Consider the following 16,419-nt stretch of genomic DNA (forward strand, 5'->3'; position numbering starts at 1 on the left):
GTTAAGAGTATAATCCTTGAAGAAGACTACCTACCTTTGGAAACCTGGCTCTGTCACTTAACAGCTGTGTAACCTTTAGAAAAATGTCTATGTTCTCTGTGTATTAGAATGCCCAAAATACATAAAAAACAGTACCTTCTGGACATAAGCCATTAACACCAAATACTACTATTGTTACGTTCTATGTTCATTTTCTTTGCAGTTTTAAAAACTGTTCCTCTTTCTTCCAGTCTAATATCATTGTTTTTATTCTCTAATAATTTGTTTTTCTGCTTCTATTCCACTAGATACTGACATTAAACTTTAATAAATATTTTTGAAGATATTTAATCTTTTGAAGATATAAATGTCAAGTTAAATATAAGGTATAACCTGAACCCTTCTCACCATGGTGTACAAAATTTCCTCACAAGATTAGTGAGATTCAAACTGCTACTAATTTTTGTTTTTACATTATACCTTTTCTATTTCAAAAACCCCTTTTGAAAATTTGAATTATACCTCACAACATTAACAATTATCTAGACAACAATAAAACTGACCTGTGTCTTATTCCCCTGCTCCTTTCTGCTTGTATAAAATCCCATATGATGTAAGCTATTATGATCACTGAAGATTTAATGTGATGAATTCCAGGGTGCTTCCATTTCCTGAACTGTTTTCAAGGTAACATTAGTCTATTACTGAGGTTTTTTTTTTTTTAAATCTCTGACTATCATGTCATAACTACTATAGCAGGACAGTTTAGTGAAGGAACAGTTTCACAGATTTTAAAAGCAAAGTCTTAAAACACTGCTTACTGACCGGCTACATGACATTGGACTAATCATTTAATCTCTGTCTGTCCTCTAATTCATATTTTATCTGTAAAAAAACAGACCACTTCACTGAGTTGTGACGAGATTCAAATAAGATAATTTTTATGTAAGTGACAGAGCTGCAAAGTAAATGAATACTAAGAGGTTATACTGAAAATGGCAGAAAGTCAGTTTATGTTCCTCAGTTTATGTTCCTATTTTTTCTTCTAAGAGATGAAGGAATTTTTAAAACATAAACAGTAAGAACAAAAATTAATTAATTTTGAATATGAGACAAAAGTTACAAGAATTAAACTGATAAGGGAAAAACACTTTTTTGTGAGGAAAAGTATGGTAATTGAGTGTAAGGCAGTTTTTAACATCCCAGCAACTTAAATATATTGGAAAAGAAAAACCATGGGTGTCATATCATACTGTAATACAGAAAGTAACATACCATCCTATCAGGTGAAACCTTTTCTGGCCTACGGCAGCAAGATATCACATGAACTATATTGAAATTTTAAGTTTTTTCCAAAGGAAGTCAAATTTCTACCCATGTATTTTTGAATTAAGTGATGGGTCATCCCATCTTAAATTACATGTATTTCCAATCACTTGGCCTAAGTGGTAAGTGTATTCTGAAGGTAGAGAAATACAACTTTAAAATGATAGCACCCACAGTATCCTTTGTCCCCAAACCACTTCAGTTTCATATAGAAAATAAACACACAAATTATTTTTCATATATAGACTAAGAAAATTATTTTAATGATTCTAACCATGTTCTATCTTGGTATTCCTGAGATTATACTCCCAGAAGCTATTTAGTTCAAATCCACTTTTAAAATTCTATTGTGAGAGAACTGCAAACTGTTTTGATCATAGAAGAATTGGTATTTCCTTGAAATAGCACATTGGAAGCACTAGTACTGAAAACTTGCAGTTCAGGGCAGTTAAGTATCTTGAGTAAGGTCTCCAAATAACTGTCTGTTTTGTGTTACCATGGCAGCACTTCCGTTCACTGAGCCCGTTCACAAACTATCAGTAACAAGATAAAATTGTGTATTTGCTAATCTATGTTTTAGAATCTAAAGCAAAAAACTTATTTTTAAATCTAAGTCTCAGTTAAAAACTATGCCTCTTTATTAAGTTGTGCTTAGATGACAGAACACAAATAATAAAGAGTTTAAGAAGTGTGGTTTTAAAGTGAATATGACTATTACAAGACATGTTTTTTTTTGTGCAGTGGAAACAGGAAATGTGCATTCTCTCATGTGCTATTTTGCATTTTGAAACTCTAAGGCTTTTGGACGTATTTGGTAAAGAACCACCGAAGGTTTTGAAGAAATAAGGAAAATACTGAGAATTGAACTTTAAGATTTATCTTAATGGAAGTTGTAAAGAACACTGGGAGAAGAAACAATGCTCACTATTCCTGAAATGTTTTTATCTACCTGCACGGTACACTTTAATATTTCCATCCCCCCCCCCCCGACTACCTTTTTCAGTGGTTTTTAAAATCACTGAATTTAAAAGGGCATTCATAATTCTTGCTCATAGTGTGAACTTTTAATGGTGGCTTGCATGACTTCATTTCTTGGGATTCAGCTACTGAAGCAAATCACCACCACGAAAATGTACCGCCTGAATTTGTACTAAATCAGGCAAAACTTCTGATTTCATGTTCCCCAGCTAAAATCTCACATTAAATATTTCAGTCTGGCTTTTATAACAAAGTTTGAAAAACAGATTTTAAGACTTCAATGTTAATGTTCAAAACATAAAAACAACACAAAAACTTTACCTTGCCTAGCTTTTCTGATTTTAAAATTCATAAATAACAAGCCAAGATTTTTAGGCCTATCTTTTGAGAGTGGTAACTATGGTATGGATGAGGGCAGGGAGCTAAGCAGCAGCCATAGCAGGTGATCAGATGTCTGTATCAACCTGTAGTTTGACCTGGACCTTTGTCATCTTGCTTTTCTTTTTTGAGATTATCATCTCCAGACAACAACTATTCATCAGAAAAAGTGCTTTTCAAGGTTGCCAAACTTAATGGAAGTAAGTATAACTTACTTGCGTTTTGCAGGTTGAAAGAGAAAAAAATCAGTATTTTAAGGTACTGATTCAAGCAGTATTTTATTAAAATATAAAAAATAAAAACAAACCACAAGCACTCCTAATCCCACTTGAATGTATCACTTCTTGTCCAAATTTTGCATTTAATGACATAATGTTGGCAGCTTGAAAATGGCCACAACAGAAATATTTATATCATGAAAATCGGCAACAGTGATACCTTCACTGTAACCCAATTGTTAAATATTTATCAATATACCACTGTTTATATATTTTTAATTCTAATCTTTTGGCTGCTATTTGATGCTAATCAAGTTTTTTTTTTTCTTTTGGCTGTGAGATGCAGCATGTGGGATCTTAGTTCCCTCACCCATATCAGACCTGCACTCCCTGCAGTGGAAGTGTGGAGTCTTAACCACTGGAGTGCCAGGGATATCCCCATTTTCAAGTTTTTTTTTGCAACATTTGACACTATTGCTCATTCACACTTAACTTACCCTTGTTCGCTTCCATTCTATTATATTTTCCCTAGACCCTTCTACTGAACACCAATGCTGATGACTAGTTTCTTTTATATCTTGCCATAAGCATAAATACAATAGGTCTAAAACTAGAAAAGAATTAACTGATACAGTTCAAAAAATAAAATCTAATGATGCATGGTGGAAAGAATACATCCAAAATTTTCAACACTTTCAGTCATCTGAAAGGACAGTTTGACTGACAGGAGAATCTGCTTCCAAAATGGCTTACTCATATGTATATTGAGTCTGATTTCCTCGCCATATGGGTCTCTCCATAGGGCTATTTAAATGTCCTTATGATACAGCAGCTGACTTCCCATACAGCTAATTGGCCAAGAAGCCAAGATGGAAGCCATGTCTTTTATGACCTGGATTCAAAAGGCACACTCTATTTCCACAATATCCTCTTGGTTACACAAACCAGCCAAATTCAGTATTGAAGGGGGACTCTACAAAGGCAGAGATACTGGAAGGCAGGGCTCATCTGGGGGCCATCTTGGAGGCTAGCTACAACCTTAACTAGCTAGCTACAACCTCAGCGATCCTTAACAATTGCTGAGGCTTCTTAATGGTCAAGCACACAGCTGGCCTTCATAAACATTCCATGTGTAGTGAAAAATGTGTTAAATAGCAAGTTATTACATAGCAATAGATAACTAATACAATCTCCTTTAATCATAAGATAATGATGTGCCCAAATGCCTTCCTACCCAGGGTGTCTCATGGATTAGAGGCATCAGGATCACCTCAGAGCCCGTTAGAAATTAGAAAGCCTCAGTCTCTATCCTAGATTTGCTGAAGAAGAATCTGTATTTTAACAAGATCCCCAGATGATCAGTAGATACTTTCAAGTCTGAACAGCACTGTCCTATGAAATCCTTTGGTTATCTAAAGATTTAATTGCTTGCTTTTTAAACTTTTATTCCAAATAAAAATCGGAGTTTTCTGCTACCAGTTGGGTTATAGAAAACTACAAAAGAACACTCCTAGATTAACAAGAAAAAAACCAAAATAATCTACAGAACCATAATTTTTTATGAGCCTGAGAACTGAGGCTGCAAGAAGAATTGAATTTTGAGGTGTGACAGGTCCTGTGAGGAGGGATGAAACATAAGAGCTGTTTCACTTTTGGTAGAGCATGGAAAAAGTGGCAGTCACAATAAATAAAGTACTCAAGGGGACTTAAGGAAGACACCCTTGGAGATGGAGATAGATGTGTCGAGCCGACTGTGGTCTGTGGCTGGAGCAAGGATATCAGGCAAAGCTCATTCATGCTCCAGGTCCTGAATGAGTAAAAGGTAAGATCAGGTGTCACTCTGGGAGAGGCACTAAACCTGCCTAAACCCTCGACAAAGCAAATAAGAAGCAAAAGCTGTCTGCCATTGAGAGACAAAGTGCCCCCGCCTCAGCCCAGTCACCAGCAAAAGACAGCTGCTATTGGAAGGCAAGTACAAAACCCAGTTATCCTCACACTTTACTGATACTAGGCAATGTAGTATACATCATGTGGAGGAGGACAGGAAATTAGCTCATGCCCAAATGCTCCAAAGATACAAAGCAGAGACCCGCTGCCACTGGGAAATGGTCACTCACTTGTACCCAGAACTTCCCACTGATATTAGGTAAAATTTACCTACCATGATGGGAGTGGACAAGAAACTGTTCTGAATGCTCGAACAGCATTAATTCCTTTTCAAAAGGAATTTATACAATGACAAAGTATCCTATATTTGTGCTCTCCAGTATACCAACCACTAGCCACATGGAGGTATCTGGTTATTGATAAGTGCAGCTCTGGACTTCCCTGGGTAGATGGGAGAGTCTGCTCATGGAAGAGACAGGGAAGTCCCACACTTGAGGCATAGGCATACAATAAGCCTGCCTGACACTAAAACTGGAGACGAACCAAGAAACCTATCCTGTTCACACCAAGAACCTTGCACCAAGTAACAAGGAAGAACAATGTATCGCTAAGCGGGGAGCAAGAGTACAGAGATAAATATTTAACTCCCCTCCCACTTCTAAGCTAAATGTGTCGCGAACTGAAAGATAAAGGTGGAGCAGAAAAGCTAAGAAAAATCACCTGACATTCCAGGCCTCACACTGAGTACAGAGTATCTGCAGTCTCTCCATAGGAATGTAAAGACTGTGGTATACCAAGGTAACTATGGCAACCACAAAACCCAAACCCAACTCAACTGTTAACTAGATTGATCAATACCTGTCCATACTAACAACCTGAGAGAAGTAGAGGCATATCTATTTCTTGATAGAAATATTCTTTACTTCAGTTTCTACCATTTTTTAACAAGCAATGTCTGACATTTAATGCAAAATTATGTGACACACAAAGGCAGGAAACAAAACAATTAACAAAACCAGACCCAGAGATGGCCCAAATACTGAAATTATCAGACTGACACTGTGACTATGGTTAATTTGTTTAACAGACCTAGTGGGAAATTTTTAGCAGAAAGATGGAGACTAGTTTTTTTAAAGGAAAATGAAAATAGTTTAAAAAAAATGAAGATGATTTTATTAGGTTGATCAGCAGAATGGATACAAGAAAGAATAAAACTGTACAAAGATCAATAGAAATTATCCAAATTGAAAGAAAGAAAAAAGAGTAGGAAGAGGGACAGAGCAATCAAGAGGTGAGACAACAGCAAATGGTCTAACATATTTTCACTTGGAGCCCAGAAGTAGGTGGTGAATCACAAGAAATATTTGAAGAGATAATGAGGAAATAAATTTCTCAGTTTAATGAATGACAACAAACCACAGATCCAAGAACATCAGGAAAACCAAGGCAGGATAAAAATAAAGAAAAACACACTTAGACACATCATAGTCAAACTGCTAAAAAGTAAGTGATAAAGATAAAAATCTTGAGCACAGTGAGAAAAAAAACTACAAACAGAAAAACAAAGAATGGCAACAGACTTCTCATCACAAACTATGCTACCCAGAAGATAAGCGAATAAGTCTTTAAAGTATTTAAATAGAAAACAATGCAATGATAGATTAAATCCAACCGTATCAATTACACTAATGTAAATGATTCACATTCCAATTATAAGGCAGACACTGTCATACTGAATAAATAAGAATATATAAATACAGCAACAAGAATATTATAGAAACTAAGAACAGAAAGTTGGGACGTTAAAAAAACTAATTATAACCGAACCACTTTTTTGTACACCTGAAACTAACACAACATTGTAATTAACTATACTTCAATTTTTAAAAGTTAAAGAAAATAAAAAGAAAACAATAAACTCCTAATTTATACCTAATTTGTAACTTTAGTAGACTGAACAGAATTCTGCTATATTTATATCAATACTGAAGAAATTTAAAAACATCTGAGATGAAAGCAAATGGTGAATAAAATTAAGTTCAAGCTGAAGTAAGCTGACTTGACTATTTTTTGTCTTCCTTTGACTTCCTCATATTTTAAGATCTCCATGTTATTTTCCCCCACCTCTCTAAATATAGCAATGTTCATAAACACTGACCTTGCCATGGCTTCTTTCCACTTTCTGAAAACATTTATTCAGGGACAGATTATGTCGAACAGAATTCTTCCAGCCAGTTGGTGCAGTTGCAAAATATGGGAAGCGGTTCAGAATCCAGCTATAAATTTCTTTGACTGGCAAACACTTATTTGGAGAGTGTTCAATAGCCATATAAATGAGAAGACTAAAGGAGTATGGGGGCTTTGAAGTTGCTGATTTTTTTTCTTGGTTCTGATAGCACGATGGTCCAAAGGATGGCACATCATCTCCTTCTATGTCATACAATGGACTAACAATTGGAAGACCTTCGCTTCCAAAGCTGAAGTTTGTTAGGAGATTAGTACTTTCGTGAAGCCAGTTCAAGTTTGTGAGTTCATCATCTGCTGACTCATTGTCCACTAGAGTGGCCTTTGGCCTGGCAGCATCAACAGCTTCAGGCAAGCTTCCCATTTTGTAAATCTGGCTTAATCCTGCAACCTTTTCAGCTCCTGGAGTTTCAGCTCTCTTTTCTGGAGTCATTCCAATTACTGGACCCATTTACTCTTACAGTTCTGCAACAAAAGAAACAATTATCAACCAATGTTATACTTAAGATTCATAAGCACATGGAAAAAGGAAACACAAATTTAAAAATCCCCAAATCAGAGAAATTTTACAATCAATATCCCATATAATATTTAAGTATAATATTTGCATAACAAATGCTAAAGGTTATAATACAAGGAACAGAACTTATTTCATGTTATTTGAAATGGCTATAAATAAAATGCCCCACTATAGCAAAATATGTACAGGTGATATTAATAAAGTTGAATGTATTCTGAATACTTATTACAGTCCCTAGCCCATAGTAACTGCCTAATAAGTAATGTTTGCTATTACTAAAAATGAATAGATTACTTCTTTTAAATTATAAAATTCTATAATCTATAATTTATAATTTCATTATAATTACAGTGAAGTTAACAGTCATACATATGGCTCAAAATAAATAATAATCAAGTTTAAAATAAGCTCAAACAGTAATTCCAAATAAACTCTTTCCTCAAACATAATTATAATACTATAAAGAAATAATTTCTAATATTTTTATAGTATATCATACTAAAAAGATAACCCTTTTTTTTTTTTTGTTCTCTTGCACTTTGGTGATTTATTATTTCCAAATCTCCGCTTATATACAGGATAACAAGGCCACTGTTTAAAAAAAAAGGAGCTAAAATGGCCTGGCTGATGTGGCCGGTGGGCCCAGGCCCCACTGCTCAGTCCTGGGAGTGCCTGGTCTGAGGTCCGCAGGCCAGCAGCCCGCCAGGGGACCGGGGCCGATGCAGCCCCCACCCTCCTCGCCCCATCCGGCCAGTGTTGCAGCTGGCCTGGCAGAGCAGGCGCGGAGCTGACAGTCCTGTCCCCAGAGGTCTGGCTGCTGCAGGTGGATGCCAGTTCCCTGTGTGTCCACAGTGAGGGTCAGCCCTGGAGGGCCCGGGCACGGCCACCATGCTCAGAGGACCTGCTCTGTGCTGGAGGCCGAGATGTCCAGGAGTCGCCAGGCTGCATAGGGGTTCAGCTCATCCTGGTCTCGGCAGAGCGCCCACACATACAGCATTCGCAGTACCTTGTCCGGGTCGCCCTCGACCACCTCCCCTTTGGGGTTCTTGATCACCATCACCATCTGGGCCTGGAAGGTGATGATCAGCACTGGCTCCTGCTCCATCATCTTGCCCATGGCCAGATCGATGTTGTCAATGTCCAGGACGCGGGAGTGGAACTGGAGGCCCAGAGCCTTGGCCTGCTGGATCGGGTGGGCCAGCTGGCTGTAGGTAGCTTCATAGCACCAGTCTTTGAGAATGTCGAGTTCCCCAGAAATCATGGCCTCCAGGACGTTGGGGATGATGTCATTCTCGCACTGCTGCAGGAAGCGGTCCTTGTCAAAGGCGGGGTCCACACGCAGGATCTCTGTGAGCACCTCTGACATCTCGGTCTTCGAGAACAGGCCCCCCGCAAGTCCGTGACCTTGTCTGTCAGCACACGGGACGCTCGGATGAAGGCGCTGTCGCTCTCGTCATACTTCATCTCAAAGAACCGACTGAACACCACATTGTTGTCCCTGAAGTCCTTCCACTGCTGGTACCACTTGGAATCCTTATGCAGCACGACCCCCAGCGCCTCTTCATTGGCCTCAAACACTTTCTCTTCCTTGACTTTCTCTCCGGCGAACTCCTTCCTTTTCCGGAGCCCTCAGGCCGCCGATAGGGCCCGGTCTGTCCTAGGACGCTCTCGTCGATCTCCTTCTTGACAGACTCCACCCCCTGGGAGGGGGCTTTGAAGGCAGCGGTCCGGCCCAGCTTCTCCCCGCCTCTGGACACCGACTCGGCAGACTGCTTGGCGGTCTTGGCTGCTGCTTCCGCACCTTCCTAGATTTTCCGGCCAAGGTCACTTTTACTGACTTCGCCAAGACTCTCCTTGACGGTGCCCGTGATCTCCCCCAGCTTCTTCCTGATCCCCTCGCTTGTCCGCAGGGTTTCCGATTCAATGGTTCTGTATTTCCTCCTGGCTTCCTGGAGCGCATCTGACTCTTCCAGCTTCTTGGCCTCGTCTCGGAACTTTTTTATACTTTCTTTCATTTCTTTGTTTTTGGCTAATTCCTGTTTGATGTTATCGAGCAAGCCGGAGAGAAAGCCTTTTCTGCTTCCAGAAGAATAGGATTTGGACAGGGTCAGCTCTCCACTAGGCCGGGGCAGCTGGTAGGTACCACGGGGCAGGGCACTAGATTGTGGCTGGACAGGAGATGGACTCCGCTGCCAACACATCTCCGCGGGCAGCGGCACCAGCCTGCCCGCAGCGCCGCCGCCGCCATGCTGGAGGATCCCGTGTCAAGATAACACTTCTTAATCACTAAATTCATTACTAGCAAAATCATATTTACTACAGACTTATCATTGTAAATTCCAGTATTTTTAACTCTTCCTTCTATATACTATCTCATCAAGTACTGATGGTGAAAGGTTGACATTCTTAGTAAAGTTTGAACTGTCACTGTATTTTCAAGGGGAGGAAAAAAAAGCTGTTTCTAAGCTATCCTTTTTTGTTTCTATTCTCTCAATGATTTTTGTTTTGCTTCTGAAATTCAAAAATCTTACTATGGAAGAAAAACTGACCAAAAAGGAAAGTGGCAGAACTAATGTGCCATTTAATTCATTTTCAATGGTTCAAGCTACCTCATTTCCGAATTCTGTGAAAAGCCCTGTGCATCTACTATTACTCTACTCAAGCTTCTTACAGGTATGTAAGTGAAGTAAGAGGAGCGGCCCTGGGGTTTGCTTTTATTTAAAACACAGCTGGCAGGGTTCTCCAAGAATTATGGAAGCCGGTCGATGTTGGATATAAAACAATCTGGATTCCTGTAGCTATTAGATGTGGTCTCAGAACACCCAATTATCAGTAGCATCCATCAGCTAATATTTGGGGTGTAAGCCATTGTACTAAATACTACATACCGTATCTCAAATGACTATCAATTAAAATGCATAAACTTTATTTACATTATTACTTAGTTCTACATATGATCTTTTACCCCCCACTGTGAATCCCGTATTAAGAGTCTTTTTACTTCTGCACTCCTTATACATCATAACAAAACACTGGGCATAAGGAGGCACTCAAATTATAATTTCAAACTGAAATGAAATTATAAGCAACAAATACCAAGTGCTGGGCTACCTGTTTTTAGAAGTTACTTTATTTTTGAAACAAACCGTTAACGCTAGGAAATATCCCCACTAGTTACAATCAGAAAACTGAAATCGCTGTTATGGAAGCCAAGTAAGTAAATTGCCTAATATTCTAAAGCTAATAAAAAGTGAAGCCGAAATTACAAACTAGGCTGAGTTCAAGATTCAAGCTTTTTTGTCCATTTGAATACACTCAATTTCTTAAGGAACCTTCATTTTTAGCAACACTACCTAAAACAGATACTGTTGACAGTCTCATCAGAAACTAATTCAAACGGTTGCAAATATGTTATCCTCTGAATCAGAAGTTTAGAATGAAATCCTATTACTTTAAGATGCAAGACAATACTATGGCAGCAAATGTGCCAAAGATTACATAAAGCATTGCTTGCTTGCTTACTTTGCCTCAGTTGTTGTGTTCAACTCTTTGCCAGCCAGGACTGTAGCCCGACAGGTTCCTCTGTCCATGGGATTCTCCAGGCAAGAATACTGGAGTGGGTTGCCATTTCCTTCTCCAGGGGATCTTCCCCACCCAGGGATTGAACCTGCACCTCTTATGTCTCCTGCATTGGCAGGTTGGTTCTCTACCACTAGTGCCACAAATAGCCAAGCAAAGTTAAAAACCAAGTTGAAAGACTGACATCCTCTTAGTAAGGTTTCAATTGTCATTGTATTTTCAAGGAAAGAAAAACAGCTGTTTTTAAATTATCCTTGACAAGTACTTTAGAACACCAAGTCCACCAAAATAAATAGGCAAATGATCTTTCCTTACAAGTAAGTACAGAAATAACAAACACATGTATTAGAAAATATTCAACTTCACTGATTATTAAAAAATGCAAAACAAAAAGGTGACATTAAGTATGATAATATACTTATCATAGTGTCTGATAAACACAAATAATTATTAACATTATACAAGTAACAATATCTTTTGTTGCCCAATATCAATTGTTTCATGCTAATGCTCAGTTGCTCACTTTTTGCGAACTCGTGGACTATAGTCCACCAGGCTCCTCTGTCCATGGGATTTTCAGGCAAGAATACTGGAGGGGGTTGCCACTTCCTTCTCCAAAGGATTTTTCCCAACCCAGGGATCAAATCTGCATTAATCTGCATTGGCAAGCAAATTCTTTACTGCTCAGCCACCTGGGAAGCCCTATCACCAGTTTAAAAAATCTATAATACACAATTTTGGGCAAGGACCTTGGGCCACTTTGAAAAACAAGATGGCAATATGCACCAAGAATCATTAAAAATGTCATATTCTTTGATTCAATGCTTCCACTTATGAGCCACTCCAGTGAAATAATCCTAAGTCAGAGAAAATATTCTCTCCTTATCTTTTACACACAAACACACGTACACACACACACACAGATGTTTATCCAGGAATTATGAAAAAGAGGAAAACTATAAAGTTTATATATTTTATTATAGAGAAATAGCTAAGTAAATGAAAGCACATCTCTTTAATATTTAGTAGTCATTAAAAATGAAGATTGTGAAGTAAAAATTGAAGATTGTGAAGTAAACAAAAAAGTTTACTAAAAACTAGCAAAAAAAAAAAAAAGAAATATACAAGAAGCTAACAGTGGTTTATATAGTAACTTATATAATACCTTGTAATTTTTTTCTTTGTTATATTCCCCAGTGTTTAAGATGTTTATTACTTTTATAGTTTAAAATTAAAACAATATACTCAAGGCAGAAAAGCTTGTGTTAGATTATTTTTAGTTGTATTTAGATTCCACACAAAACAAAATCACAAAACAGGCAGACTGATCAAAGGACTCTAGTCAAAAACAGAAGCTACCTCTCATATTCTTAGTACAGTTTAGTTTGTTACTAAGCTTTTCTGTAACACAAATTAGCTCACTGGTATGTAGGGCAAAGAGTTTAGTACAATGTGAAAGTCACATAGGTTTGTACATGACTTTTCTCAGCCTTTGTCTTTACACTACTAAGTAATAAAAGCTAAACTTGAAATAAGCTAACACAGTGAAAAGCAGTATGTACCAATTCTTATTCAACCCATTTTCCACCTCTTGGCACAGCTTGGCCACATGCATTTTCTAGAAAATACTTAATGACATCTCCTCTCCAGATCTTTATGCATTCTACTGCCTCCACAACCCTGTAGCTTCAACCTTTCCTTGCACAAGCTTCAATCAGGCTTTATCTTCGTCTTTTTTCTTTTTTAAACCTCAGGTTGCCTGTAATATTTCTTTACTTGTAATAGATTTAATGTATCTTTTAGAATATTCTAGCATGCTTATTTACTCCTGTTAGTGTTCTGGTTACAAAGCTTTGCAAGTTTTGGGTGTGACCCATCTCACCTGTGTACAATTTCAGTGTTTTCAGAAATACATAATATGTAACACTGTAACAGAAGGTCTATACATTTTACACCAAAATCAAGAAAAGTTTTAGTTTTAAGTTTTTATGAAACTACTTCTTAAAATGAACTGAAAATATTCAGTAGCAGATAATAATACGAATGGAAGTTTGATTCATAAAGCAAAATAAGCACAGAAATAAAAGGAAATCTGGACTAGTGATGTAATACTTCCTTTCAGTAATCTTTTAAGAACAATACTTCAATCAACCAAATATAATTGTTACACATAATAAATGTCACTCAAAATAGGCAGTTAAGCCTAGAAAATGTGGGATTTGAAAAATATATCCTAGGCTTCCCTGGTGGCTCAGGGGAAGAGTAGTTAACAGTCTGCATGCCAGTGCAGGAGACAGGGGTTTGATCCCTGACCTGGGAGGATCCCACAGGTCACGAAGCAACTTAAGCCCGCGTGCCAAAACTACGGAGCCTGTGCTCCAGAGTCTTGGAGCTGCCAACTACTGAGCCCATGTGCTGCAGCTACTGAAGTCTGCATGCCCCACAGCCCATGCTCAGCAACGAGAGAAGCCTCTGCAATGAGGAGCCTGCCTGCACATCACACTGGAGAGGAGTCCCTGCTGCTGAAACTAGAGAAACCCTGTGTGCGGCAGTGAAGACGCCACACAGCCCAAAAGAAAAAGAGGAAAGAAAAATGTATCATAGTTTATTAGGCGTGTAACTAACATAACTCAAATAATGAATACATTCACTATAAACCGATTTCTAAAACCAAGACACTGCTACCCAAAAAGGAAGTAAATGTACAAGACAATTTAGCAAAATACACATTTGTGACTCTAAATCTACACTTCAGGAAAGAAGAGAATTTTCTCTCACAAGGACAATTTTTAAAGTGAAGAGTTCAAATAATCCCAGTATTATTTGAGCCCCTGCCTAAATTTTCACTGTGTAACGGCCATGGTAGTATCTTGAGAAGAGCTCAGTATTAAAATGTACCATATTTTTTTCACAACTATGCAGCTCACGCATCTCTAAAGGTGTCTAACAGAGAACTGCATATCTGCATATCATGTTCAATGATACAGTGATACTCAACTTCAGGGCAAGAAAAATAAGATTTCATATCGTAATTCTTAGATCACATCGCAAAATGTTAGAGGAGAGCACTTTTGCTTAGGTTTGTATTATTGATAATACTGGTCTGAGAGGAAATGCTTGACAGAGAATAAATAAGGGAAACTGAGGCAGTGAATTTTCAGTTACAAGGTGCTGAATTAAAGGTATTAGAGATCACATTGAGAGCCTTTTTTTTGCCCAAAATAACTAAGAAACCTCCTAAACATACAGTGTTGTTTAAAACCACATAGATTTTATGACTTAATCTGTTCACATTTTAATTGGTTGTAACAAAGACAAAGCAAATGAAAATTTTTTCCTTTATGGTTAGAATCCTTGAATATTACTTAGCCCTCTAAGTTTTTCACACATCTTATAAAATTGAGCTGTGCTGAAGCTTGTTTTCCCTTCCACCAAATTCATTAACATTACTGCAGCAGTAATTCATTCGTTTTTTTACAGATGACTTACATTCTACTGTATGAATATACCATTATTTATTACACTCTTTAGACATTTATGTTTATGTTCGGGGCTATTACAAGTCGTATTGCTACGGACATCTTTGTTTATATCCCTTGGAAGACAACTGTAAACAAGTTTTCTGAAATTCTAAAAGCACAATACATGTGAAGCAGCAGTTATTGGGCCAGAGTATTCTTTTCTTCAACTTTAACTGCTAATGATAGATTACTACCAGGAATGTACAAGTATACTGTTTGCTCCATGAACCCATCAAAAAAATTTTTTTGCCAACCTGATGACTGTGAAATTGTATCTCGTTGTGGTATAATCTGCATCTCCCATATTATTAATGGAGTTGAATATCTCTTCATGTACAAAAGAAACCTAGAAGGCAAATGCATATATAATTTTGTGTGTGTGTGCCATTTAGACTCCCTTTTCTATTAAGTGTCTACTGAAGCCATTTGTCTGAGAAGGCAATGGCACCCCATTATTTGGATACTAATTTTTATATGTAATGCAAATATCTTTCCCTATTTAGATGGCTTGTCTTTTTATTAGTTGCCTATTAATGAAAAAGTTCTCAACTTTAATAGGGTGAATCAACCCTTCCTTTACGGTTACTATAGTTTGTTTCTCATTTAAGAGTTTCTTCTGTATACAAAATTCATTGAAGTTTTATCCCATACTGTCTTCTATATGTATTATAGCTTTTACCTTTCACATTTAAGTCAATCCCCCCCCCAAAATATATGGATGTATTTTTTCAAATTCAATTTCATCTTTTACGTGTGAAGACACAATTGTTCCAGCATCATTTACTAAAACTTCTGTCCCTTCTGTTGGGAGAACCAATCCGTCATTGACTCTTAGCACTCTCACCATGTATCCCAAGAATGAAAGACCTTTATGTGGCCCATTTCGCAGGATTGTGTTTGCCACATGCAAAACTGAGGAATGACTTAACACTTTCTAGGCAAAGGGCAGCAAGAGTTCCATTAACATTTCCTTTTTCATACTTCAGTTATTTCAAAGGATATATCTTAATTTCCATGGGATTGTTTTTCTTAGTGATTTCTAACTTTAATGATTTATAGCATACTAACCCTCTGAAATTTGTTGAAACTTGCTTGATGGTCCAGTAGGTGTTGATTTTCATGATGATTCAGCTGATGTTTCTACAGTACTGGATGCAATATACGTCCATTGGATCAAGCTTGTTAACTACACTGTTTAAGTTTTCTATATTCCTAATTTTTTTTTTTGGGGGGGGGGGTTCCTGCTCTCTTTACCAATTAATGAGGAAGATATACTTTACCCACTACAGTGGTGAAATTTGTCAAATTTTCCTGGTGGTTCTATTAATAAATGTTTTATTTGTGGTTTTATTAGTGGTATACAAATTTAAAACTTCTATATGGAAAACTGAAACATACTATTGTGTATCAACTCTTTTATCTCTAGTAATTCTACTTGCCTTAAAAGTCTATTTCAAATGATATCCCAGTTTTCATTCCATTAATATTTGCCTGGTATATCTCTTTCCATCATTTTACCACATTTTACATGTTTTTACATGTTTTACATTTTTACAATACGTCTTCCTTTTGTTTCTTTGTTGTTTAGTCGCTAAGTCATGTCCGACTCTGCGACCCCACGGACCGTAGCCCACCAGGCTCCCCTGTCCATGGGGATTCTCCAGGCAAGAATACTGGAGTGGGTTGCCATTTCCTTCTTCTTTGTTTCTTTGTTGTCTATACTAAATCCCATATAGGTAAGCATTTTAAAATATAAGGCACTGATATAATGGGATTTACTTGTATCATC

The 16,419-nt window shown here is 37.5% G+C and overlaps 1 protein-coding gene and 1 pseudogene across 2 annotated transcripts in view; both read right to left on the reverse strand.

Moving 5' to 3' along the window:
* Positions 1–16,419, reverse strand: part of FOXN2 (forkhead box N2) — a 57,033-nt gene that overhangs the window by 17,798 nt on the left and 22,816 nt on the right. For both annotated transcript variants that reach the window (XM_065929311.1, XM_065929312.1), the window contains exon 2: positions 6,925–7,475. In XM_065929311.1, coding sequence (XP_065785383.1) covers positions 6,925–7,461 — 537 coding nt within the window. In that variant the 5' untranslated portion in view covers positions 7,462–7,475. The remainder of the gene's footprint in view (positions 1–6,924; positions 7,476–16,419) is intronic.
* LOC136162930 (mitochondrial import inner membrane translocase subunit TIM44 pseudogene) lies at positions 8,139–9,778 on the reverse strand (annotated as a pseudogene).

Source organism: Muntiacus reevesi, chromosome 3 (assembly GCF_963930625.1).
Source record: "Muntiacus reevesi chromosome 3, mMunRee1.1, whole genome shotgun sequence".
Classification (NCBI taxonomy): domain Eukaryota; kingdom Metazoa; phylum Chordata; class Mammalia; order Artiodactyla; family Cervidae; genus Muntiacus; species Muntiacus reevesi.